This window comes from Phyllobates terribilis, unplaced genomic scaffold (assembly GCF_046119375.1).
Source record: "Phyllobates terribilis strain yellow unplaced genomic scaffold, ASM4611937v1 Scaffold_5116__1_contigs__length_54266, whole genome shotgun sequence".
Lineage (NCBI taxonomy): Eukaryota > Metazoa > Chordata > Amphibia > Anura > Dendrobatidae > Phyllobates > Phyllobates terribilis.
The window spans coordinates 1-27,463 of record NW_027367864.1 but is presented as its reverse complement, the minus strand read 5'-3'; the positions used below and the strand labels follow the sequence as shown (position 1 = coordinate 27,463).

At 41.8% G+C, this 27,463-nt stretch overlaps 2 protein-coding genes across 2 annotated transcripts; both read left to right on the top strand.

Moving 5' to 3' along the window:
* The first annotated feature begins 239 nt into the window (after positions 1-239).
* Positions 240-1,797, top strand: LOC141249778 (uncharacterized). The gene is made up of 2 exons (XM_073669795.1): positions 240-1,150; positions 1,260-1,797. The coding sequence occupies exons 1-2, from the start codon at positions 240-242 to the stop codon at positions 1,795-1,797; spliced, it is 1,449 nt and encodes a 482-aa protein (XP_073525896.1).
* Positions 1,798-13,699: 11,902 nt separating this feature from the next.
* On the top strand, positions 13,700-16,589 carry LOC141249776 (uncharacterized). Its single transcript, XM_073669794.1, has 4 exons — positions 13,700-13,855; positions 14,075-14,105; positions 14,374-14,379; positions 14,584-16,589. Exons 1-4 carry the CDS (start codon positions 13,700-13,702, stop codon positions 16,587-16,589), a joined length of 2,199 nt encoding a protein of 732 aa, XP_073525895.1.
* The last annotated feature ends 10,874 nt before the right edge of the window (positions 16,590-27,463 follow it).

The window sequence follows — 27,463 nt, the reverse complement described above, 5'->3', positions numbered from 1 at the left end:
AGACTCATTTCGATCTAACAGATTTGGCTCTTGGAGCAACATTGTGATTTGAACTGCATCTTCGATTGAACATTTCCGCTTTTAGGTTGAAGTTTATTGATTGAATTGGCTCATCGCTTCTCAGTTTATGTGCAGTCGTCCGTCATTGAAAAGGAATGCCGAGCTGTTAACCTAGAAGCGAGACTATACAGACCGGCGATTGTAATAGAGAAAGGTAGTCCTTTGAGGAAAAGAAAAGGATGCCCAGCGTCGCTGTGAAGCTGTACAGCGTCTACTTCAAATTCATGGTGAAGCACAGGCTTCAGAACCGGATACAGAGCGTGGCTGGTGAGCCTTCCAACGGAAAGAGCGACGGATTCGGAGTATCCACCCGATCGGAGGAGTCCGTGGCTGCTGCCAGCCCCGTATTCGTCGACGGCGTAGCCACCAAGGACATTCACATCGACGCTTTCACCTCCCTCTCCGTTCGCATCTTCCTCCCCGACACAGTAATCTCTTCCGATCCCGACTCCAAATATTGGTCTTCTAAGGCTCCTAATCACAATAACCCCAATTCTAGATCCGATTTCCACCGTCCTAGCCCTAAAATTAGCCGCCGGGGCAGCTTTGACCCTGCCGGAAACCCTAGGGCTGATCTCATCAACGCGGAACAATCGAGGAGGAATAGCTATGGTTTCGGCGTTTTAAAGGATCCCGAGGGATTAAAGCCCGACTCCGGGGCTTACAGTGGTTACTTACCGTCGATAGAGAACAAGAAGGAGCATTTCCGGAAATTGCCGGTGATGCTGCAATTTCATGGCGGAGGCTTTGTCAGCGGCAGCAACGAGTCCGTTGCCAATGATTTCTTCTGTCGGCGTATTGCAAAATTGTGCGATGTGATCATACTGGCAGTTGGCTACAGGCTGGCGCCGGAGAACCGTTATCCAGCGGCGTTTGAGGATGGGTGGAAGGTGTTGAATTGGCTGGCCAAGCAGGCGAATCTGGCCGAGTGCAGCAAATCTTTGGTGGTAGCCAATTCTAGAGCTGGGCATAGTGGTGGTGTTGGCGATGCTAAGAGGTGGGATGCTCAACGTCAACGACATCTTGTGAATGATACATTTGGGTCTTCAATGGTGGAGCCTTGGTTGGCTGCTCATGCTGATCCTTCCAGGTTAGTTCCATCATTCTTTGTTGTCTTCATTATCAGAGATGTTTGTTCATTGTTCCCATTGAATATGCTGCTGTGTGATTATTTTGTGACCTAATTGCATGCTGAACAGATGTGTTCTTCTTGGTTCGAGCTGTGGGGCAAACATTGCCGACTATCTATCCAGAAGGGCAATCGAATCCGAAAGAGTCCTAAACCCTGTAAAAATCGTAGCCCAAGTGTTAATGTACCCTTTCTTCACGGGCAGTAGCCCTACACAATCAGAGATAAACCTTTCAAACACCTACTTCTTCGACAAAGACATGTCTTCACTCGCCTGGAAGCTCTTCCTTCCAGAGGACGAGTACAGCCAAGATCATCCAGCTGGCAACCCTCTGGTACCCAACAGGGGCCCGCCGTTGTACCTGATGCCACCTACTCTCACCGTCGTTGCTGAGCTGGATTGTATGAGAGACCGTGCCATTGCCTACTCAGAGGCTCTTAGAAAAGTCAATATTGACGCGCCTGTTTTGGAGTATAAAGACGCGGTTCATGAATTTGCTACACTTGATGTGCTTCTAAAGACGCCTCAGGCGCAGGCGTGTGCGGAAGATATCGCGATTTGGGCTAAGAAGTATATCTCTATAAGGGGTCATGAATTCTCTTATTAAGTTCTGTTAGTTGCTGGTATAAAGATTGATTCTTTTGTATGTATAATAGAGCTTGTTTTGTTGTAGATTAGGATTATTATATAGTTATCCACCATCGAATAATACATTTTTCGTGCCTATTTTTTTTTGGGTTCATTTTTCCTTCTTTCATTTGTATTGAACTTCCGTCTCCATGAATAAAGTCAAAATTATGCTTCTTATTTTTCCTTCTTTCATTAGTCGCAAATGTGACATGCGCTACTTCCTTAAACTCAGCAACTTGTAGTCACATGAAGAATCTAACTCTTTCATGGACCTCCAGCTTCCAGATGATCATGTGGAATTGCGCATCTATATTTGGCTCAAAACCATGGTCATGATGAGTAAGCTAATATGCAGAAGAGACGTGGAATCGCCGTCTTGCGAGAACATCCACACCAGGCAGTCATCCCTCTCTTCTGAACTGTCAACCAATGTCGCTGCAATCTGTAAGCTGATCGACAATGGGATAAGGCTAGAAAAAGAGGCCCATTTCCTCCCAACATCACGTTCCCAAAACTCACCACCTTGTCCTCAATATTTGACACCTGACTTGGGTTGGAGACCCACTCAGTCAAAGCTCTGACACCAAACCAACAGTCCGGCCAAAAACGGATTGTCCGACCATTCCCCAACTGCCAAACGAACCCCCTAGACACCAATTTGTTCCCCTAGAGATGCTTCTCCAAATCAGTGGAGGGTTTGCTTCTTTCAGCCAATAATAGCCGGATATACTTGGCCAGGAGAACTGAGCCCCAAAGACTACTGTAATCATTGTCATTAGGACCTAGATCTGGATCATAGGATCTTACGATCCTGCAATCCTAGACTTAGTTAACAATCCCGATCCTATGTAGGATCGTGAGGATGTCAGGATCTTAGGTCGGGTCGGATCAGTAGGATCTTGTAGGGTCACATATGTTAGGGTTCCTTGGTTTTGATGTTGACAAGTCGCTTACTAACTCGCATACCTGAGTGTTACTCGTAGTTATTATTTTAGGGAAGCTTCCCTCTTGGGAAACTTTCCTTACTAGGAAAGCTTCCGTATTGGAAACTTCCCTTAACAGGGAAGCGACTTCAAACCAGGAATCAATCTCTTTATATTAAGGAAAGAGTATCGGCCAAGAGAAAGACAAGACAATAAAAGGTTTAAACATTTAAAGATCCGATCCAATTAATTAAAGACGCAAGTGGTTAGGATGTTATTCAAGAGAAGATCTTTGAAGAGATACTGCGAAGATACAAAGGAGATACTTAGAAGCCGAAAGATATTAAAATAGAATATATGAGCCGACTTGGTTGAAGATGCGGCTAAGCAAGATCGCAACAACCTTGTTGCTTATCTTGCTAGAAGAGATACGGAGCCATCCTTATAAATAAGAAGACGTCTTCTCCATGATGGTGTGTGTGAAAATACAAAGGAAAATCATAGGCTGCTGAGTTAAGATAGTCATACACTTGTAAGGGTTGAGTTTGGGTACGAGAGAGAGAGAATAGTGATTTAGGTTATTCCGAGTTCTCTATTTGTAACGAACAAGAAATCCAATAAAAAGAATGTGTGAGTTTCAAATCCTTCTAGTGACGAACTAGAAGGTAGTGGTTTTACTCAATACTAATTGGTGTTGAGATTTCCACTATAAATACCTTGTCAAGCTTTTTACACATTATAATTCCGCTGCTATAAGCTTAGAGAAGTGATATTCGCTTCCCTAATCGCTTACATCACAACGATCCAACAATTGGCATCAGAGCCTATTACTTGATGTGACTGAATTGAAGAAATGGCCTCAAGCAACTCAATCAATGACTCCTTCTGGAAGGCTCTGACTCTAAAAAACGGAGAGTATGATTGGTGGGTGGAACAAATTGAATCCCGGAAGGTTGTTGAGTTCGGAGATGAAAAGATCTGGGTCGATACAACCACAAAGTTAGCTGAAAAGGAAAGGAAAGACTACTCAGATGCTGACTACAAAACACTGGAACTCAACATGAGGGCAAAGAAAGTCTTACATATGGCTCTTGGTCCCTCAAATCTAAGGAAGGTTCTTCGTTACAAAACGACGAATGACATCTGGGAGGCACACAAGAGAATGTATGGAGGAAATGATGATGTAAAGAAAAACAGGATTTTGGCTGTGCAAGACTACGATAACGTGGCACAACAGAAAGGCGAATCCCCAGAGGACTTTCACTCCAGATTCCAAACCTCCGTCGGACAACTAGAGTTTCTTGGAGAAGTTCTTCCCGATTGGAAAATCACACATCAGTTCCTTCAGGCCCTAAATTTCAAGTGGGACTTAATAGCTCTTGCTCTACAAGCTCAGAATGATATCAAGTCAATCACACTGGAAGGTTTAGTAGCCCGGCTATAGAGCAACGCTGGAGTTCAACTAAGGAAAACTGCTCGACCGGAAAGCAAGAAGAGCCAAAACATAGCTCTCAAGATTGAGAAGGCATTTGATCTGGCTCAAATGGAAGGATGAATTGAAGACGAAGATGAGGACATTGCTCTGATTACAAGAGCATTCAAGAAAGTATGGAAAGGAAACAGAGACATCCAATGCTCATCGGAGGGAAGCAGCAAACACCTCAAGGAAGTCATATGCTATCACTGCCAAAAGAAAGGACATTTTGCAAGAATCTGCTTCAAGAAGAAGGCCGGAGAACCCCCAGTGCAAGCAGGAAAAACCGCAATGGTGGCAACCCGGGGAGACTCTGATTCTAACGAGGACGCTTCCCTCGGATCCGGTGATCTCTGCTAAATGGCAAACGAGGATGCTTCTAACGATGAGGTAACTGAATCTACTATCATTCCTAAATTAAAAGGAAAACCCAAAGAGTATCTCATAAGCATCATTAGAAAGCTTGGTACTTAAATTGCTAATCTGAATGAATCTCTCGAGAAAAGGGAGGAAACTATCTCAAATCTGCTCGACAATAGTGTTTGGGAAGAAAAGGTGAAAAACCTGGAGATAGCTTCCTACATAACTTCGAAAAAGTGCAAAATTTGTCTCACACTAGAAGAAAGAATTGCTTCTCTAAATAAAGACATAAAGACCTAGAAAATGATAGGGAAGTGACTAGGAAAGTGATAGAGGAACTTAAGAAAGATGGAAAAATAGAGGCATGGAAAAATGATCTCACCATAGAAAAGGCAGATCAATTAAAAAGGGACTTTTCTAAGAGATTCACTTCAAAAGCTGGCATAGGATATATTGAGAAGGCCACGGGTAAGGGTAAGGAAAGCGGTCCAAATAAGGAGGTTAACTCCCTAATTCCAAAGAATAAATGCAATAGCCCCAGTATAGGGTGCAATCACTGTAGTTCTAAGGATAAAGGGAAATCTCCCTTACCTGAACCAAGCAACTGGTTTGATGGTCAAAAGGCTTTTGAAATATGGACTAAGTATTCTGAAAATGAAAAACCAGATCACATAGACTTTGAAGCTAGGAAAAATAATAAGACCATTTGGCCTGGACATGGTAGATATGTTAATCTAAAATATCATAGAGTTTGTTGGCATTGTGGAAAATATGGTCACTATAAAAATGAATGCTACTCCATGATTAGAATGCTACAAAAAGTTCATAAGTCTTCTAGTGAAAATCAAAATAATTCTGATGATAAGTCAAGAACAAATAAGCAGGTAAATGTGAGTAAGCATGCTTCTCCTAAACCCAGTAAGCCTAAGCTTATCTGGATTCGTAAGAACTAATGTTTTACATACATGGGAAAGTGAGGAAGAGTTCCTAATACATAGATAGTGCATGCTCAGGTCATGTGACGGGAAATAGGAACTGGTTCAACTCACTTAAAGAAGATTCTGGAGGCTCAATCAAACTTGGAAACGAGAGCAAAGGAGAGGTAATTGGTACAGGACAAGTAGGTATCTCAGAACACGTCACGGTGGAGAAAGTGAACCTGGTAAGCAACCTAAAATTCGATCTTCTAAGCGTAGCCCAGCTATGCCTGGGAGGGAAAATGAGGTTATCTTCACTATTAAGGACTGTACTGTGAGAAATGCTGAAAGTAGAAAGGCTGTGTTAAAAGGACTATGTGATGGGAAAGTATTTATGGTTGATCCCTCTTTTATCCCTGACATGGAAGTGTGTCTCGCTTTCCTGAAGGAAGATTCTGATCTATTGCACAAAAGGTTTGGGCACGTGAGTCTTCGACTCTTGTCAAAGCTTCATTCAAAAGGACCGGTGGAAGGTTTACCCAAAGTTGAAGCTCAAAATGATCAGGTATGTAGTGCATGCATAAAAGGTAAGCAATCAAGGATATCCTTCAAATCCAAAACGGAGGTAATTACTCTCAAACCTCTTGATCTGATTCATATAGATCTATGTGGACCCATGCGCACATTGAGTAGTGGTGGAAACAAGTATGTGTTTGTTATTGTTGATGACTTCTCCAAGTACACATGGACCATCTTTCTTTCAACAAAGGAAGATGTTTTCTCAGAGTTTGTCGTGTGGAAGAAGAGAACTGAACTCAAACTGGAAAGCAAGTTGAAGTCAATCTGCAAGGATCATAGAACCAAATTCAAAACTCCTCCTTTCTCTCACTATGCAGGGAGTGTGGAATCGATCACAATTTCTCGGCTCATAGAACTCCACAACAGAATGGAGTGGTTGAACGGAAGAATAGAACCTTGGAAGGAATGACAAGAACGCTCTTAATTGCTAGTGGCCTTCCTAGGAACTTCTGGGCTGAGGCCTTGCATGCGTCATGCTACATCCTAAATAGAGCCTTCCTAAGGACCATGCTAGAGAAAACATCCTACGAGCTACTCAAAGGAAGGAAACCAAATGTAAGTCACTTACGTGTGTTTGTTGCAGGTGTTTCGCACTTATTAACGAGAGGGAAAGCTTGGGAAAGTTTGATGCTCGAAGTGATCCTAAAATCTTTGTGGGATACTCCTCACATAGTGCAGCATACAAGGTCTTCAATCAACAAACAAGGAAGGTAGAGGAAAATGTTCATGTTCAATTTCATGAACATAAAATGGTGGGAACCGAGCTTGTTGATCTCAATGCACCACCTCTGTCCGCTGACGAAGACTTCCAAATACTAGGGTTCTCTGAAGAAGGCACAAGTGAGGAGGGGATTCCATCCGTACCCCTCCGATAGCTCCACAGGTAGCCGACCAGGTAAATGAACAGTTAGTTGACCAGGTAAGTGAATCTGGCCCTAACTCCTATGCGTTCACTGCTTTCGTCTCTCTTGCAGAACCAAAGACCATAAGTGAAGCGCTCAAAGACCCATACTGGATAAAAGCAATGCAAGAAGAACTTCATCAGTTTGAGCGAATCAAAGTTTGGAGACTTGTCCCTAGGCCAGAGAACAGAACCATTATTGGCACAAAATGGGTCTTTAGGAACAAACTTGATGAGAAGGGATAGGTCACAAGAAACAAGGCAAGACTTGTCGTCAAAGGGTACAATCAACAGGAGAGAATTGACTATGATGAGACATTTGCTCCTGTGGAAAGGTTAGAAGCTATTAGACTCTTGATTGCATATTCTGCTCACCATGGTTTTATATTGCAGCAAATGGATGCCAAAACGGTATTCTTGAATGGCGTGTTAAAAGAGGAAGTATATGTAAGTCAAACACCAGGGTTTGGGGACCACTCTCAGTCAAACCATGTCTTCGTGTTAGATAAGGCGTTGTATGGTCTCAAACAGGCACCTCGTGCCTGGTATGAAAGACTATAACAGTTCCTTCTTTCACATGGATATGTGTGTGGGGAAATAGACAAAACTCTCTTCCTTCTAAGAGAGGGGAAGCATACCCTGGTTATTCAAGTTTACGTCGATGACATCATTTTGGCTCCACAAATGAGGTGTTGGTTACTATGTTCACTAGACTCATGGAAAGTGAGTTCGAGATGAGTATGGTGGGAGAACTAAAATTCTTTTTAGGACTATAAGTAGTTCAATCCGAGGAAGGGACTAAGGTGCATCAACAAAATTATATCAATGAATGCATCAAGAAGTTTGGGATGAATGATGCTAAACCCTTTTCTACCCCTATGTCATCAAATGATTCCCTAGGAAAAGACGAAAAAGAGAAGGATGCTGACCAAACTTTGTATAGAGGAATGATAGGATCTCTACTATATCTAACGGCTAGTAGGCCAGATGTTATGTATAATGTATGTCTATGTGCTAGATTTCAGGCAAATCTAAAGGAGACACACGTCAAGGATGTAAAGAGGATTCTCAGATATCTCAATGTATCAAATGATTTATGCTTATGGTATCCAAGGGGAGGTAATCTATCACTAGTTGGCTACATTGATGCTGACTTTGCAGGGGATAAGGTGGATAGAAAATCTACCTCCGGAATGGCTCAATTCCTTGGACTGTGCCTCGTCTCTTGGGGATCTAAGAAACAAACCTCAGGTGCAATCTCCACAACAGAAGTTGAATATATAGTTGCAGTCGCATGTTGCTCACAACTTTTGTGGATCAAACAACAGCTAAGAGACTTTGGCATATTCCTTGATTCAGTTCCCATACTTTGTGATAACACTAGTGCTATTAACATATCTAAGAATCGTGTGCAACACTCTAGAACAAAGCACTTCGAAATAAGGCATCACTTTCTTCATGATTGTGTGGAAAGAGGAATGGTCTTAATGAACTTCTGTAGCATAAATTAGGGAAATCTTTACAAAGGCACTCAACAGGAAACCTTTTGAGCGGCTTCGTATGGAGCTTGGTATGAATTCCCTCAACTAAATATTATTCTCTTGCGCTTCTCTCGATGATTGGTTGAAATCATGCTTAATGTGTTATTATGTGCTGCATATTATACGCCTTGTAGGCAGGGAATTTCTAGATTTTACTTATTTGCCTTCAACGCGTCCTACCCCTAGTCGCTTCCCTGGTCACATACATCTTGTTTTTAAGAAATTTTGACTTACAAATCACAAAGTTCTCTTTCTAATCCCAAAAGATTCTTCCCGATGATTTTTTAACCTGACATCATAAGCACAAATGACGGAGGAAATCTACAGTGTCCCAAAACCACGTATAGCATGAACAATCCTATGAGCCCTTCTTCCGTACATTAACTGGATTCATCATGCTATACTTAATAAACACATTCATATATATATATATATATTATAATATTTTTTGTGTGTAATGTTCTCTTTGTGAAACCATCTCTGGTATATGTCCTATTCATTACACACCTACACTATCAACACGTGTATGAGGAGGTAAGAGACAAGGCAATCGAGTCGTCCGTCATCTCGCATAAAAAGGAAACGTCTGACACAGATAGAAAAATTCAATGCACAAGTGTGAACACCTTTTCTGCAAACCAGTGACCAATAGTGCGAAAAGACTGGCGCGTCCGTCCGAATTCCAAAGCAAATTTAAATACAAAAAGGAAACCCATCCTCACCCTCGTTCCACATGATTCAACTCCTTCCTCCTTCTCAAACCCTATCATCCTTCTGTCTCCCTCGAGCTCCGAAAAAATGGTTGCCAATATTTTCACCTCAAATGACACCGCAGAAACGATCATGGCAAAACTCTTGGCCATGGGTCTTGATCTTACCAAAATCTCCATCCCCTCATCCTTTGTGCTTGATCCTCAAGAAAACCCTACCTCAGACAACCAAGAAAACCCACCCTGTCTGGAGATGGTAATTTATGAACCACCGGCTCCACCTCTGACCGAATCCTCCATCCTACCCACCGAACCACCATCTCAAATCTGCGTCCTGGCAGACACGCCACCAAAACCCTCTTCCGTCTCACCCATCAAACAACAACCTAGCACTGAACAACCACCAAAAACCGCCTCGCCTCCTGCCGGCGACACCTTTCAGACATCGACACCTCGAGAACCTAAATCAACCTCCTCTGCCATTCCTCCCCCAGTCCCTGTCATTACTTGCTCCAAGACTTCCCAAAAGCAAACAGGAAAGTAACGCGTAAAACAGAGTGCTCCGCCACCGTCGAAAAGAGGCATTCTGGGAAAAATAGTTGAAGTCATCAGCTCAAGTGAAGACGACGAGCCAATATCCCTAAAAAGGGTAAAGACTGAGGCCCCATCAACTGCTCCCTCTAAACGGCAAACGAGGGGATCCGTCTCCAAGACGAAAACTCCATCAACTCCTGTCAAAACCGCTTGCACCACCACCAAACAGAAAGATACTCTCCCCGCTCTGAAAGATATGCAAGCTCGGACTCTGATCAAAGAGATGGGATTCACGACTGAAGTTCTTGCAGCAAATTCTCTGGCCGCAGTTCAAGATCTTGTTGATTTTCAGCAATGGGGCTCTTTATTCACTCATCAGGTAACCGCCAATGCGCATCTTGTTTGCAAATTTTATTTCTCTTTCCAGTTGATAGACAACGATGTAGGGTTGTGTGGTCACTACTTGATTGATAACAAGAAATACACAGTCAGTAGTAGAGAGTTGGTTCTGATCTTGAATGTGCCTCATGAAGGAGATGATTTGTATGTTAAGGGTGCTTGGCCCCCTGGTTTCTCAGCTTCTTCCGTGCACAGTGTGTCTGGTGATGCTACTGTGTCTCTAACAGGGTAAATCTCTACCACCTTCATGCCCATCGTCTCCCGTGTACTCCATCTGCTCCTCCTCTCCAATGTTGTTCCGCGTGAGCAGAAGAAGAACATCTTAGTTATTCAGGACGTGGTGCTGCTCGATAAACTCATGCGAAAGGAACGGATCACCCTTCCAAAAATTGTGCTCAAACATATGGGTCATGTAGTGGATAGAAAAACTCATGCCATGCCCTTCCCATCTATCGTTCGACGGATTCTAGCTTACCATGAAACTTATGAAGAACGGCATGGAGACGTGAAATTGGTAAAACAGCTAAGTGAAGATACGCTGCGCAAAATGAAGTTCACACGGTCTGGTGAAGGATGGACAAGGGTCCTATCAAAGGGTAAAGAACAAGAGTTTGCTAAAGCTACCTCTGGTGCTCCTAAAAGCAAGATCAAAACCAAACAGAGGCGAATACGCACCCTGGTGAATGGACTGCTTGATCTGGTGGAGAAGCTGAATGCTGAAATTGGAACCATGACTTCCTCTGGTGATGAGTCGGAGGACGACTCGGCTGCCGCGTAGCTATATCTCCTCTCATGTGCTGACCCCGAAACTCACAATTCTTTACCTATTTCTCCCTCTTCTTTTCTGATTTGTTTTGCTCAACTTTTGTGACTTGCGTGTTTCTTGCCTTAAACCTTGATGTGTGTTGACTGGGAAAACATTATGGGTGTACTTGCGTGCGCAAGACATCCTTGTATAATCATATGATCTGCTTTGTTATTTGGGGTTTTCTATGCTTTGCTAATCTCATTATTCTCTTTTTGATTATGTCAAAAGAGGGAAAGTTTAAGGGGATCATATTCTGAGGGGGAACGTCGTTTACTAGGCTGCTTACTTGAGTCATCTTAGGGGGAACTGTCTGGTATCTATGTGGAGTCCTTTTATTGCCTTATACTCGATTTAATCTTAAATGCTTCAAGTGTTTGTCACCATCAAAAAGGGGGAATTTTTAGGGTTCCTTGGTTTTGATGTTGACAAGTCACTTTCTAACTCGCTTATCTGAGTGTTACTTGCAGTTATTATCTTAGGGAAGCTTCCCTCTTGGGAAACTTTCCTTACTAGGGATGCTTCCCTATTGGGGAACTTTTCTTAACAGGGAAGCGACTTCAAACCAGGAATCAATCTCTTTATATTAAGGAAAGGGTATCGGCCAAGAGAAAGACAAGACAATAAAAGGTTTAAACATTTAAAGATCGATCCAATTAATTAAAGATGCAAGTGGTTAGGATGTTATTCAAGAGAAGATCTTTGAAGAGATACTGCGACGATACTAAGGAGATACTTAGAAGCCGGAAGATATTAAAATAGAATATATGAGCCGACTTAGTTGAAGATGCGGCTAAGCAAGATCGCAACAACCTTGTTGCGTATCTTGCTAGAAGAGATACGGAGCCATCCTTATAAATAAGAAAACGTCTTCTCCATGATGGTGTGCGTGAAAATACAAAGGGAAATCATAGGCTGCTGGGTTAAGATAGTCATACACTTGTAAGTGTTGAGTTTGGGTACGAGAGAGAGAGAGAAGAGTAATTTAGGTTATTCCGAGTTCTCTATTTGTAACGAACAAGAAATCCAATAAAAAGAGTGTGTGAGTTTCAAATCCTTCTAGTGATGAACTAGAAGGTAGTGGTTTTACTCAATACTAATTGGTGGTGAGGTTTCCACTATAAATACCTTGTCAAGCTTTTTACACATTATAGTTCCGCTGCTATAAGCTTAGGGAAGTGATATTCGCTTCTCTAATCGCTTACGTCACAACGATCCAACAACATAGGATATTGTGACCCTACGATCCTCCAAATCCTATGATCCTTGTGGTTTAAAAATTGTACATTTTTAAATAATTATGTATGCTTAGAAAACATGATTTAAACTATACTAAGAATTTTCATTATCAAATTATGGCAAGCATTTTAAATTATGCTTACAAAACAATCATTTGAATTATGTATGATGTTAGTATCTATGTTGTGTGAGTAAAATCATGTATTATATTTTATACTAAAGATATGTAGTCACTTTATCATTCCAATTACCTCAAATTCAGAAATAAGTAGGATCTTATGATCCTACGACTCGATCATACCGACCTGATCTTAACCCCTTCTCTGATCCAAAGTAGGATCTCAGTCCTGACAACAATGACCATAATCATTGATATACCGCCAAGCAACTTTACAATTGAGCGCCAAGTTAAGGACGGCCATTTTCTTGATGCTTAATTCACCGCTATCCTTCAGCTTACATATCTCCTCCTGACTCACTAGGTTTATCTTTCTACAATGACTCCAACTCCCCCCAAATAAATGAGTTAGTGAGAGAATCAATCTTACGATGCACGAAAACTGGGATGGGAGAGCTCGGGCATCGAATAAAGCGGCAAGGAGCCAATAACCGACTTGGCAAGAGTGAGGCGACGCGACCCTGCCACCCCGAGAGCCAATTCAAGATTTTCTCAACAAGAGTTCAAATGTGACTTTATTCAAGTTCTTATACAATAGCGGGATTCCCATATAGATCTCGAGATCTGTCATGAGTTGGACACCACTCGCCAAACTAATCCTCTCCTTCTCTTCCTCCCTCACATTAGGCAAAATGTATATCGACTTCCCCTTGTTAACTCTTTGTCCCGACGATCTAAAGAAGAGATCGAGACATCTTTGCATCTCCCTCACTTGTTCAACCAAGACCTTTCCGATCAAGAGGATGCCAACCGCGAATAGAAGGTGCAAAATTGAGGGGCCAGCACAAGAGATATGGATAGGCTTCCAGTTACGGTTCTCAGACGATGGATGATAAGGTGGATCAACCTTTCGATAGAAAGCACGAACAAGTACGAAGAGATAGACTCCCTTTAGCGAATACCTCTTGATGGGAGGATCCTCTCCTTGATCTCACCATTCTAAAGGACGTTCATCGAAGACGAAGATATGCAATCCACAATCCAATGCACCCGTTTCTCTAGGAACCTGCAACAATGAGTGTTTCAACAATGAAGTCCCATCTAAGACTATTGTAGGCTTTCTCGAGGTCGAACTTCAAGATCATCCAACCTTTTTGCCCTTCTTCTTCTTCTTCTTCTTCTTCTTCTTCTTCTTCTTCTTCTTCATAGAGTGCCCCACCTCCTGGGCTAAAGAAATGTTGTTTGTGATAAGTCTCATCGGGAGAAATCTACTTTGCACAAGACTAATCAACACTGGAAGCATCTTTTACATTCTATCAGTCAACACTTATATAATAATCTTAATAAAGAACTTCGCATAAATTAATAGGATGAAAGAGATGAGTTTTATCGGGATTACTCACCTTGGGGATGAGGGCGATAAGAGTCTCACTGAAGGCTTGCCGTCTAAGAACCCTCGGACATCACGAAGAACCCAATCATTAGTTATCAAACTCGCAAGTCAACTCGCTAACTCGTATGAGCTACGAGTCAGGGTATAGGCATAGAGTCGACTCGCATAGAAAACTCGTTTTTAGTAGACTCGTAACTGATCCAGTCAGACTCGGAACTAACTCTTAAGAGTCGTCTAAAACTCACAATTTCAACAAATTCAACCCACTTTTGTATCCTAAAATCGGCATAATTGAAGTTTTGTTTAATTTCATATCCTTTTAATGTATATTGTAGCTCATATTTGATGTTTCTCTAATTAGTCAATTGGTCCAATTAATTTTGGAGTTTATGGTTTGTGTTTAAATGATATATATTTTAGTATTTACTACAATACTTCAATTGATAATTAAGTATTAAGTTTTATTAATATGATTAATCTAAAATTAAAAATCCACAAAAATGTAAAATGATTTTATTAACTTTCCATTATATATTTTCATATTTATATTTATATTATTTATTTATTTATTTATCAATTATTTTATATTTTAATAGACTTTTATGAATAACCAAGTTGTGTACGATTATTTTATATTTATCAATTAATTTTATATTTTAGTAGGAGGTAGGACACAAAGCGCCTTGCTGGTTTCTTCCTCGTCAAACTCCGCATCAAGCTCCGCCCAAATCCGAGGCATTATCATGCCTTAAACTCACTTTGTATGATATGTTAAGCCTTCCATTTTCAGCGGAGCACTACTCGTCGTTTCATCACCATTGTCAATGAAAAGCCCAGTAATCAACTTTCGTCCTTATTATTATTCAACAGTCAGTCAATTACAAGCCACCATTTCTAGGACAACTCCAGGAGTCAAATCCTCGCAGAAGAACAACACCATTTTTGTCTCAGAGGACTTGTGTGGCCAAATCCTTGATAAGTATCCGGATTCCAACTCACTGAAAAAGCTTCATGCCAAGATCGTTATACATCAAATCCTTCAAGGCAATCCATCGATCGCCATCAAGTTGATTCGTGCGTATGCAGCGTGTGGCGGACTGGATTGTGCCCGCCACCTGTTCGATGAAAGTCCTAACAAGAATGTCGTATTCTGTAACGTTATGATCAGAAGCTATGTCAATAACGGACGTTACAGAGACGCTCTTATCATTTTTAAGCGCATGTCTACCTTTCTAATTTCTCCAGATCATTACACTTATCCATGTGTGTTGAAGGCTTCTGCTGGCTGCGAGAGTTCATGTCTGGGAATGCAAATTCACAGTGCGGTTACTAAAATCGGACTTGACTCCAACCTCTTCACTGCAAACGGATTGGTCGCTATGTATGGAAAATGTGGACGACTGGTAGAAGCACGGAAAGTGCTCGACGAAATGCCTAACCGAGATGTAGTTTCTTGGAACTCCTTAGTTGCAGCGTATGCCAAAAACTCCATGTTTGATGAAGCACTAAGTGTATGCAGAGAAATGATCAAGCTAGGTTCAAAACCAGACGCCGGTACTATGGCAAGCTTACTCCCAGCTGTTAGCAACACAACAATGGAGAATGTCTCATTTGTCAAGGAGATGTTTTCAAGCCTCTCAAGAACAAGTTTGGTTGCATGGAATGTAATGATTGCAGTCTACGTAAATAACCTAATGGCTTCGGAAGCAATTGATCTGTACTCAAAACTGGAAGAATACAGATTCAACCCAGATATGATAACCGTTGCTAGTGTACTCCCTGCATGCGGAGATCTCTGCGCCTTAACAACAGGAAGGAAGATACATAGCTACATCGAAATGAATAAAATGCGTCCTAATTTAACTGTCGAGAACGCGCTGATTGACATGTACGCAAAATGCGGGTGTTTAAGGGATGCAAGGGAGGTGTTTGATACTATGCAGCGCAGGGACATAGTATCATGGACATCAATGGTTTCAGCTTACGGCGCGAGTGGGAAAGGAGAAGAAGCGGTTACCCTTTTCTCAAAAATGGTGGATGAAGGTGTCATTCCTGACTCAATCGCGTTCGTCGCGATTATGTCAGCATGCAGTCATGCAGGGCTGTTGGAAGAAGGACGCGATTACTATAGATTAATGAGCGAAGAGTACAGAATAGCTCCGAGAATAGAACATTATTCATGCATGGTGGATTTGCTAGGGCGCGGAGGGAAAGTTGACGAAGCGTTCGAGTTCGTTAAAAAAATGAACGTTGACCCGAATGAAAGAATATGGGGTTCGTTACTAGGCGCGTGTAGGGTCCACTCGGAGATGAAATTAGGGTTGATAGCGGCTGATCGTTTGTTCAAGATGGTTCCGAACGAGGCTGGGTATTACGTGTTGCTGTCTAATATTTACGCGAAGGCGGGAAGGTGGGAGGAAGTGACAGCTGTCAGGTCAGTGATGAAGAGGAGAGGGATAAAGAAAACGCCAGGTGTGAGTAACGTGGAGATCGGTGGTGAGGTGTACACGTTTCTTGCTGGTGACGTGTCACATCCTCGGTGGAAGGAGATCTATAAGGAGTTGGGTTTGTTGGTTGGGAAGATGATTGAGGTGGGGTATGTTTCTGAGAATGAGTCTGCTCTTCATGATGTGGAGGAGGAAGATAAGCAACATCATCTTGCGGTTCATAGTGAGAAATTGGCTATTGTTTTCGCGCTCATGAACACTAGCGCTCCGGCGCCGATTAGGATTACGAAGAATCTGCGTGTTTGCGGAGATTGTCATGGGGCGATCAAGCTTATATCGAGGATTACAGGGCGTGAGATTACTGTGAGGGATACGTATCGGTTTCATCATTTTCGTGATGGTATTTGTTCATGTGGTGATTATTGGTAATGTGTTAGATTGAGTATGTTTAGTTGTTATGGCTATAAATTATCGAGTTTAGTCCCATCAATTCTTGTTTATAGAGAAAGATTAGATTCAATAAGCGATATGTAGTATGATCATTGTAATGCAACACGTGTGATGGATATTGTCTTCAAGGTTCATCCGGTTTGAGGTTCTAGATTACCTTGAACCTTAACATGAATTTTCGATAGCTGGGTCGGTTCAGGTTTAGGAAGGTTTTCTCAAGATTTAAGGAGGTTTTTTTTTTAATTTTTACAATATTAAAAAGATGATATATATGTATGAAAGTGCAGATGTCGAGTTACTATAGCTTGTCTAGGGCATAGATAGAAGAAGATTAAGAGATATATATGTATGAAGTGCAGATGTAGAGTTACTTTAGCTTGTTTAGGGCGTAAATGAAGAAGATTAAGAGATAATATATCGAGTTAAATCGTCTATCATCAAACCACCGGTTTATGAACCTCAACCTTGAACCTTAACCAAAACTTTCTATAAACACGGTTGGCCGGGCCGTTTCAGGTCCAGTTCAAGTTTTGACAGGGTCGATTCGCAAGATTCAGGAGGTTCAATTTGGTGACCGCTAAATATAGCACTAACATAAATGTTTTCGAATCATAGCTTATACAGTATGAGAAGGAAAAGTTTGTTAATATTTGGTCCAAAGAGCCTATGCCATTTATGAACTGCCCAAAATGCTAATATGACAGATATTTTTCATTGCATGTCATGTATAATATGACAGATATTTCAAACATGGTGAACTGCAATCATGCATTGACAGCTGAGTTGACTAAAATGTAGGTTTGAATATGGGGAAGTCATGCAATATGTTTAGAACGTTGTGAAGAAGAAACATTAGTTATACATGGACCTATTTCTGTTACGAAGGCTAATGGCACGTGATGCCATGGCTCTTAGGTTATCTCTAGCCATTGAAACCGAGCTTCTATACTCCCCACCATTGGAATTGGGAGGTCTGTTGTAAGCTTGCAGAAACTCTTCCCTTTGCAGCCTTAACGCCAGTGCAGCATCCTCATCCTGTAATGGTGCTGCTCTTCTGTTACTCCTTGTGCTAACATCTTCTCCACTGCTTGATGATGATGATGAAGTTGAATGAACACGCCTAATTCTTCTAAGCCGCACATAGTTGCTGGTGTTGTTACTGGTGGTGGCGGCGGCGGCGGCGGTGGTGGTTTGACGCTCAAGCTCTCTGGTATTCAGAACACCGGCTGCCTTTCGAGCCTCAACTTCTGCTGGAAATAGAAGTTGTATTGTGTTCCATAGTACTGTGTTCACTGTGTACGATCTCCCGCTGCTACAAAGATACATGATTCAACTTCTTCAAACCTAATTTTATTCATTTAACAGTTAACCCCATAATTAATTCAAATTAAGAGTATTCACCTAATCAGCTGTCTGCATTTTGGGCATCGCTTCCCACACTTATCCGCTGCTGATCTCAAGCATTTCTTGCAAAAACTGTAATTAGACAAGACCAATTGATTAATATGAGACATGGAATCCTTAAATAGTATATTGGTAAGGTTTTTACCTGTGTCCACAAGGTGTTGTGCTTGGTTCGAAGCAAACCTCCAGGCAAATCTGAGCATCCAACAACACATACATCATATGATCAAATTAGAAATATAAAGTTTGTCAAATTGTTAGCTTACAGCACAGGAGAGTTCGTCTCTAAGCTTATCGATGTTAGGCAGTGTGGAAGATGATGCAGAGGAGCTCTCTGCTGGCGCTGCTATTTCGTCTTTTTTCTCTTTCTTCAAATCAGTTCTGCTTCTACCTTCTTCTTGTCATCTACCATCGATAAGGTATAATCAGAGATTAGAGATGAAATAAACAGTCTTTCTCTTCTTTGCAGAGATGGAGATAATATAATGAAACCCCTAACCTTTCTTATTGACAACATCTTCCTGGTCAAGATCCAGAACCGTCACTGGAATTGAAGCAATGTTTGTTGGAGGGTCTTCATCGTCAAGATTGAGTATTGTAGATTGAATCTGGACAGGGCTGCGCCTTTGCGACCTTCGTTTCCTGCAAAATTAGGGATTCGTGTCAACAGATGGATCAACCGAGTAGAATTCAGATCCGAGAAATTTCAGTCAGATCTATACCTTCTGGAATTTGTAGGAGGAGTGATGAATTGCAATTCAGGCCGTTTCTTCTCCTTGGATCCTCTCTCAGGAGTGTCTTCAACGACCAGGCTCGCGAGGAGAAGAGCCTCTTCGTCCCAACCGGCCATGGCTGCGACGGATTTGAAACCGGGGCTGAGGAATCCTCCGCCATCGTTGACCCCCAGATTCTCCTCGCTTCCTCTGCTTCTCGATGAATATCTCTGCGGGATTTGCAGGTTCGTAGCTTCTTGTTCTTGTTTCGATCCCATTTTGATTCTTCCTTGCTGTTGATTTGAGTGAATTCGGAAAATGGAGGAGGAGCATGTGGAGAGGGGTTTCTGTGTAACGGTCATTTCTTTTTGAATGTAGTTATGTTTGGACTTTGGAAGGATTCCGGGCAACGGCTCTATTTTGGGGAGGTATTCAGGTGCTACCGAGCGTAGCTTTAAGGGCGTGGTTTACTTTTAATCAGTACATCTGTTGCTCACTTGCCCTTATTAGTTGTAGACCCGACCCTACCCGAAATACAGATCCGCCCGATCTAAGGTTATATAATTCCTTTCCCATTTTTACCCGGTCTCTTTTGATCCTATAATCCGAGATATAAAAAATAACCCGATTCGTTAGGCCATATTTAATTCGTTAGATCAAGAATATAAGTATAAAGGATCTGAAAATAGTTAAAAAAATTAAATTAAAATGTATTTTATTAAATAAACATTTTTAGTTTTTTTAAAATATTTTTATTGTCCCCTCCATCCCATTATAATGATCTTGTTTTCCACTTTGATTCTTCGAAAATATAGATCTCATTCTTCTCTTTAAGAAATTTTGTATACCTACATTTTACTTTATTAATACACTTTTATACTTATCAACTCACTTTTATCTCTTCTTTCTTTATCAAATCAATCTGATCTTCTTCTTAACTCTTTCTCTCTCTTCTAATTAATTTTAACTTTTTTCTCTCCTCTTTACTTTATCTTTCTCATTTACTTAATTTATCTCGATAATATCAAATGCGGTCTATAATATGAGACAGATGAAGTACTTTTAAAAGAAAAAAAGTACAAAAAGCGGGGGATATCGACGTCAATCACCATGTTGAACCGAACTGACACTAAACCTGTTATAACCGACCCGTTGTAGTCCGATAAAAGCTTGACCTTAAACTACCCTACCCAAAATGACCTTAACCCGAAACTCTCCAACCAAAACCCAACCAAATTAACAAATCATAATAATTTTTGGTGAAATACTACAATTTGGGCAACAGGTCGGTTATATGAAATTTCGAGAGAAAATTATAAGGTTCCATTCTGGGAATGAAAATTTAGATGAAAGATTAGATGAAATTTAAGGAAGTAGATGGAATTGGGATATTAGGGAAAGAGATGAAAAATGGCTTCAAATATGTATTTGATATGGTGCGAGATGAAAAGTTGGTTATTTCAGATGGAAAAGTGCAATTCCATCTAAATTTATATAGAATTTGGACATCTGGAACATGCCCTAAAATATAAAATGAGAATAAATTTAAATCGTCCAATTCAAGATTAATACCTCAAAATATGCAAGTCGAAAGCCTTTATATGCATGTCATTGTTTTTTCAACTTTTATGAAATGGGTAAGCCGGTGTGCTTTTCACAACCAATGAAGTGAAGAGTATTATGAGATTTCTCTTAGACCAATCTTTAAGTTTCGTAACAATTCAGTCATCCTTGATATTATTTTAACTCTTTAAGCTTTATTTTCCTTGTTTTTTCATTAGGAATCATTTCAAATTAACCTTTCAACTCGTTTAGAAGTTAGAGTATCTTTTCAACTCGTTTAGAAGTTAGAGTATCTTCCATGTTCCTTTGTACTTCTAACTCACGTTCACCACTATTCAAGTATAGTATTCTCTTGAGTATATATATATACATAGCAAGTGTAGTGTTCACTAGAATTGTATCATCTTCAATCTCCCCGTTTAACACCATCATTGTCCTCAACTGTCTTTTTCTATTTCCCTTTTGGCGTGGAAGATATATTGTTTTTGGTATAAGGAGAGGCGACACTCTCAAATTCATTAAGCGTTTACAAAACGTTTCATTTTAATGTCACCGATGTCTTCTAACAACAAGTGTCTAACACCTGACAGTTCACATGTAAGAATATGGACCCCGACATCCAGGGAGAACACAAGCCCAGCTAGCCCGGCCGCTACCCTATTGCTTTCCTTGTACACATGGTTAAAAGTAACGAGCCAATCTCGTTTAATGAAGCCTTGACATTGTAGTGTGAGACTGAGTAGGGGATGAGTTGGTTCAACGCCCTTCTTGATACAGTCAATAGCCATCTTGGAGTCACTTTCAACTAGAATGTGTGTGGCCTTCAGGTTCCACTCCATCTTTAAACCAAGATAGATCACCCATAACTCTGATTCTGGTACTGACGCACTCCCTAGATTGGTAGTGAACCCTCTTACCCACCTACCAAGATGGTCCCTTATGATCCCCCCCGCTGATGCTTTGTTTGACCCACTCTTCACGACACCATCACAGTTGTGCTTCATCCATCCAGGATCCGGGGGTTCCCAGCTTACAAAGATTTCCTTCCTTCGGCTGGTGTTGGTAATGCCTTTAGCCGAATTTACTCCATGTTCGTATTCCTTCACTCTCTCATTGATGAACTCAAGTCTTTCGGTAAATCTTCTTCCCTAAGCACCTTGTTGTTTATCCACTTCCAAGCCCACCAAGCCATGGTCAGGAAAGTTGTCCTCCAATGATTCCTCTCTTCTCTATTTCCAACCCCCACCAGATTGCAGACAAGCCATTCCTCCAGAATGAGGTTGAAGAATGTCTGTTGTAAGTGTGCTGGAACGAGCTTACACCATAGGAGTTGGGTAGCTCTGATGTCACGCAATAGATGTATGAGAGTCTCAGGTCCCGCCGCGTAGATAGAACATATTGGATCGGCGGCGATGTGTCGTCGGAAGCACTCCTTGTTTGTCATAACTCTTCTTCTCAGGATAACCCAGTCAAATAGCCGTACTCTCTCAGGGACCATTGATTTCCATACAAGATTGAAAAGATTTGGCCCTGTATTAATCTCCCCCCTACCTCCTCTCAGCATGGTATATGCAGATGCAGTAGAGAAATTACCATTAGCTGAATCTATCCACGCCATTCTATCATCTCCATCCCATTGATCGAGCAACCCAACAACAGCAAGTTTTATAAGTTCTGTGGATGGAAGTAGGGAGCCAAGCTTGCTCCAAATCCAGCCTTCCCTAGCTCTCCATAGCTCACGAACCTTGCATTCTGATTCTTCCACCATGATCTCCCTACTCGATAACTTTTTTAGACAATAGTCATCCATCCATTTGTCTTCCCAAAAACGAGCCTTACCTCTGGATAGAACATTCCATCTAGTGCCCTTAGTAATGACTTTGTTATAGCCCATTGCAATACCTCTCCAAGTGGAAGAACAACTACTTGACGCCTTAAGCTTTGCAGGCCAGATCTCTCATCCCTTGTTATATTTGGCCAACAGTGCCTTCGTCCAAAGCTGATCCGGACTGGAGAAAAGGCGCCAACTGAGCTTGCTAATCATGGAAAGGTTTGCAAGCCCCGCCATCCTAATACCAAGGCCTCCGTTAGCAGGAGTTTGACAGACATCCCCCCATGCTACTAGGTTCGTACATCTCCCGATTCGTTACTGCCCCATATGAAGTCAGTGCAAATACGATCAATCTTGTTGGTTGTTGCCATTGGTAAAATAGTTGTCTGCATTGTATAAACTGGTATGGCCGAAAGAACCTATCTCAGCAGTGTAACCCTTCCATCCATACTCAACGTTCTCATCTTCCAGCCCGCCAATTTAGCTTGCATTTTCTCAATGATCGGTCTCCTTCGTGAACTTGCCATGAAGAATGGGAACTCTAAGGTATCTCCCTAGGTTGGTTGTATGAGGTATTCCACTTATCTTCGATAGCTTACCTTGCCATCTGTTACAAACATTCTTCGAGTCAAACAGTCGGAATTTGCTCTTGCTGACTTTCTGAACCGAGGCCATACAAAATTTATGGAGGCACTCGTTAATTAACGCATCTGTCTTTCGCTCGCATCTGCAACCAATAGAATATCGTCAGCAAAAAACAAGTGTGAGATTTTTGTGCCTTTACGAATAAGAACCATTGGGGTCCAGTTCCCCTCATCGACCTCTTTCTGAATACAACGGCCAAGTCTTTCCAAGAAGAGTCCAAATAGGTAGGGGATATGGGATCTCCTTGTCTCATCCCATGCTTCATATGGAAACCCTCAGTAATCTCTCCATACAACAAGAGTCTCATGGAGCTTGATGAAACACAGTACATAATCCAGTTGATCCATTCGGGGGTAGTTTAACATCAACTAGAGTATCATGTATGAATTCCCACCGCAAGCGTCATACGCTTTCTCAAGATCGAGTTTCAGGACAACCCAATCCTTCCTACCCGACTTTCTCTTCATTGAGTGTATGGCTTCTTGGACAAAGATCACATTGTCCGAGATAAGTCTTCCAGGGATGAAGCTCGATTGGACAGGGCTGATCAGATTAGCAATCATCGATTTCAACCTATTTACGAGCACTTTTGTAATCATCTTGTAGTAGACGTTACACAAGCTTATATGTTTGAACTATTCAATCCTCTCTGGCTTTGCATTCTTCCCGATCAAGACAATCAAACGCTTCATTAGCAGAGGGAGGTAGCTCACCTTTCTCAAAGAATTTCTTGACAATTGAGATAAAGGAAGGACCTGCAGTGCCCCACAATTGCTGGAAAAAACCTAGCTTGAAACCCATCAAGTCCCGGGGCCTTGAACACACCCATATCACGAATGGCATGCTCAATGTCTTTCGGGCTGAACTCACTCGCGAGATGTAAGTACTCGGCGCTATAAATCAAAGGAAATCCCACATGCTCCAAACTTGATAGATCATCTAAGCCCTCAAGTGCATACAGGTTCCTGAAGAAAGACACCACATGTTTCTCTAAAGTAGTACTGTCAGTACACCATTCATCTTCCCGAATTTTGAGAGCCATAATGTGATTACGTCTCCTCCTGACAATAGTAGACAAATGGAAGTACGATGTGTTTCTATTCCCATATGCAATCCACTTCTCTCTTGATTTATGGAACCAAAACAATTCCTCCTGCATAAGGATTGCATCCATTTTTGCCAGTAGCTCCGTATTCCTGCTCAAGAATCTGTCGCTGGACTAGTTTGATATAAGGCCTTGGATTCTTTCTAATTCCTTGCTTAGTTTCTCCTTTCGGACTTCAATATTGCCAAAGACTTCCAGGTTCCACTTCTTAAGTTTGCCCTTTAAGGCATCCAACGCTTCCGGTAACTCCACTTTATTATTCCAGCTTCCTTGGAGAAACTCGGAGAAGTGCGGGTGGCTCATCCAAGCTACTTGAAAGCGGAATGGACGTCTTCTAGTATTCCCTCTTAACTCCCCGTCAAAGCGAATGAGCAATGGGTTATGATCGGAGCAGTATCTAGGAAGGTGGTGAACGAAAGCATCAGGCCACATAACCCTCCCTCTTCTGTTCACTAGTACACGATCAATCTCTTCTGAATTGCTCTTGCACTGTCTCCTCCTCTGATCCACGTGAAAGGTTACCCTTCATAGCCCATATCAACCAATTTGTTCTCGTGGATCCAGTTATTAAAAGTCATGGAGTCCTTGCTTAGATTGTCGGAACCCCCTAAACGCTCAGTGAGATTGCAGATGACGTTAAAGTCGCCCCCAATCATGAGTTTCGAGTAAGGCTAGAAAATCAGGTTTGTATTTCCGTAATAGGTATCTCATGGTCCATTTGAAACTATCCTTGATAGTTCCCCAACAATTCCATATGAATCCTATCATAAAAAACTTTTGGAGATGAGGGAGCCCTACCGTAGGGAAATTATTGCTTTTGTGCACTGGGAGACGACTCCCAGTCACCATCTTCCACTTCCATGGTTTCGTCATCCTCCTCTTCATTGATGCGAGTGACATCCATATCGTCCCCCCGTCGGGCGGGTCTGGTTCCTTCAACTCCGTTGAGAACGTCATTGTTCCCGGCAAAATTCTCTGAGCAACCTCCACCTGAATAAGTTTAGCAGGATCCGGGTGACTATTCGTAGCAGTTTGGGCTACTTTTGCTGCATGAGTGGGTTTTGGGCAGGAAAGTTGCGGTGGGTTGGCCTTCTTATGACTGTGGTTTGTCGGACCCGTGCTTTGGGTTTTGGCCGGGATGGGAAGACTGGTTTTGGTTATATGTGTTTGCATATTCTTTTGGGTCGGGGTTATGGTCGAGCTTGTGCTTCCTAGATGGGATGAAGGCCCAACTGGTTTTGCTGGTTCATTAAACCGGACTCTTTTAGTTTGGCCTGAGGTTTTCTTGGACTTCGTTCTGTTCATAGCCTCCTGATGCGCGGCTTGACTTTGACTACTCTCTGCCACCTCTTTTCCCTTTTCGGAAATTCTTCCTAGGACAGGCTCCACCACCTCTGATTGTAGCGCTGCAAATCGGTTCCCAGTGGCCACCTTCTGACTTTGTACCATTGGGCTAGGTCTAGGGTTTTGTGACACATTTCTCTGGTTGGCATTCATCCACGCTCCCCAAGGTTTCACTCCAGGTGTCTTCTTACTTGACGGTGGTTCTTGAGTCCCCAGAGCTTGGCCGGAGCTCGGACTTTCTTCCTCTCATGGATCCGGTTTGAAGCTACAGTGATCACAATCATGACCATACCTACCACAAGAGTAGCAGATGGGATGTAGATTCTCGTATTCAATCTCAAGCCTGTCACCATTGACAAACATCTCTCCCTTTAATGGTTTTGTCAGGTCCACAGCAACAAACATCCTTGCAAACCTACCCCTGATTGCATTCAATGTATTGTTGTCAATCTTTAATGGCATACCAATAGTGGAACTAACCGCTCTCAGAAAGTCTCTGTTGTACATATACATTTGGTAGCCCTGATATTCTGATCCATACTCCAGTGGAATTTATGACCGAAGTTTGGGGATTAAATTCCATAGACCATCTTTTCACCATCATGTAGTGCCCAAAAATGGTCCATGGCCCTGTGGACAGGGATCCCTCCATATCTTCTTCCTTCTCCAATCGAACCAGAAAGAAGTTGTTTGACAGATCAAAAATAGTCATTTCTTCGTAGGGTGACCATAGCTGCTTGAGTCTCTACTCGAAGGTTGGGAAAGATATCATCCTTCCCAAGAGTTTGATGATAACCGACGATTTCCATGGTGAGGCCATAGCTTGCACCGCATCCTACGATACTTTTATCCATGGGGAGCCGTCTTCACCGAAGGGAAACTCCACTCTGAACTTTCATGTTGCCACTAGGTCTACCGGTGTTGAGGATGTGCTTTCCATTCCGTCTTCTTGAACAAGCTCGTCCATGGATTCTTCAGAGCCTTATCACATTCCTGTGATCTTTGCCCTGTCTCGCTACTCCAAGAGGGGGGGGGGGGGGTCGGTGTTTGGGGTTGGCTGTCTGGGACAAGGGAAACCTCAGGTAACATAATCTCCTCAGGGTGGTTGCTATTAGGAGGCGGATCGGGTTCGTGTTTTTCATGTGTTTCCATGTGAGGGAGCAAGAGAATGTTATAGTTAACACCTAATTGCGCGTGCTGAATTATTCATGAAACTGAAGGGCAATATTAACATGGAAGATATATATGTTTTTAGCACTCCACCTTGTTTTCTGTAGTGTTCTGCTTTGATGTATAATAGAATCTAATGATGCACAAACAAGCATTAAACAATGCATACTACTGGTAAATAAAATTACGTATGTACTTAAAAAAATGCTTACCAATGCTAGACGATTCATGATACACAATATGAAGATCTTCAATGTACATAGTTGACCTAAATGATGAATAGCAATGATAGATATAATGCCCACAACTCATGATGGATATAATTGGTGCACAAAGTTAGTGTACACTACAAATATATGCAATGCACACATCAGAATTAATGACGCACAAATGTAGAATGCAATACAATTTCACGCACTTAAGTTTTTTTTAACAAGCAAGACCGGGGGGTCCCATTAGCATGGTAGAACCCCACACATCCATTTGAATAAATGGGTGAGAGGATGCCACTCCCAGGGATCGAACCCCTGACCTCTCGGTATGGGGGGCGAGATCCCAGCCGCTAGGCTACATGAGGGGCGAGATCACGCACATAAGTTGATGCACAATTTTAATAGATGATACTCACTACTAGTATACAAAATGCACAGTTTAAAAATAAATGATGCATACTAAATGTAAATAAGATGCACAAAGATCATGATGTACAAAAATGACAAATTTATACTCAAACTCATTATGCAAAAAATTTATATATAAAATGAACACTACTCTTAACAATAATGTGCACTTATTTGTACCATAATGCACACTAGGCTTAAAACAATGCACACTTGTATATTTTAAATGATGAAACTCAAGTTGAATCTCCAAACCTCATCAAGTCTTGACGCAGAAAAACTGAGTAAGTAATGCACAATGTCAACCTCTTGCTTCTTATTTTGCATTCAATTTCCCTTAAATCTATTATTGTTTGTTCACTGTTCTTCACTTTTGAATCTTTCATAGAAATAAGTACATTTAGCACACAAATCTAAAAGCAAATACCCGATTTTTGAACTCGGTTGCTTTTCAAACA

Coding starts and splice junctions, on each gene's coding strand:
- LOC141249778 (XM_073669795.1), top strand. CDS start 240: ATGCCCAGCGTCGCTGTGAAGCTGTACAGCGTCTACTTCAAATTCATG. Junction 1,151..1,259: donor GCTCATGCTGATCCTTCCAG/GTTAGTTCCATC, acceptor CATGCTGAACAG/ATGTGTTCTTCTTGGTTCGA.
- LOC141249776 (XM_073669794.1), top strand. CDS start 13,700: ATGAGTTTTATCGGGATTACTCACCTTGGGGATGAGGGCGATAAGAGT. Junction 13,856..14,074: donor CGTATGAGCTACGAGTCAGG/GTATAGGCATAG, acceptor TTCTCTAATTAG/TCAATTGGTCCAATTAATTT.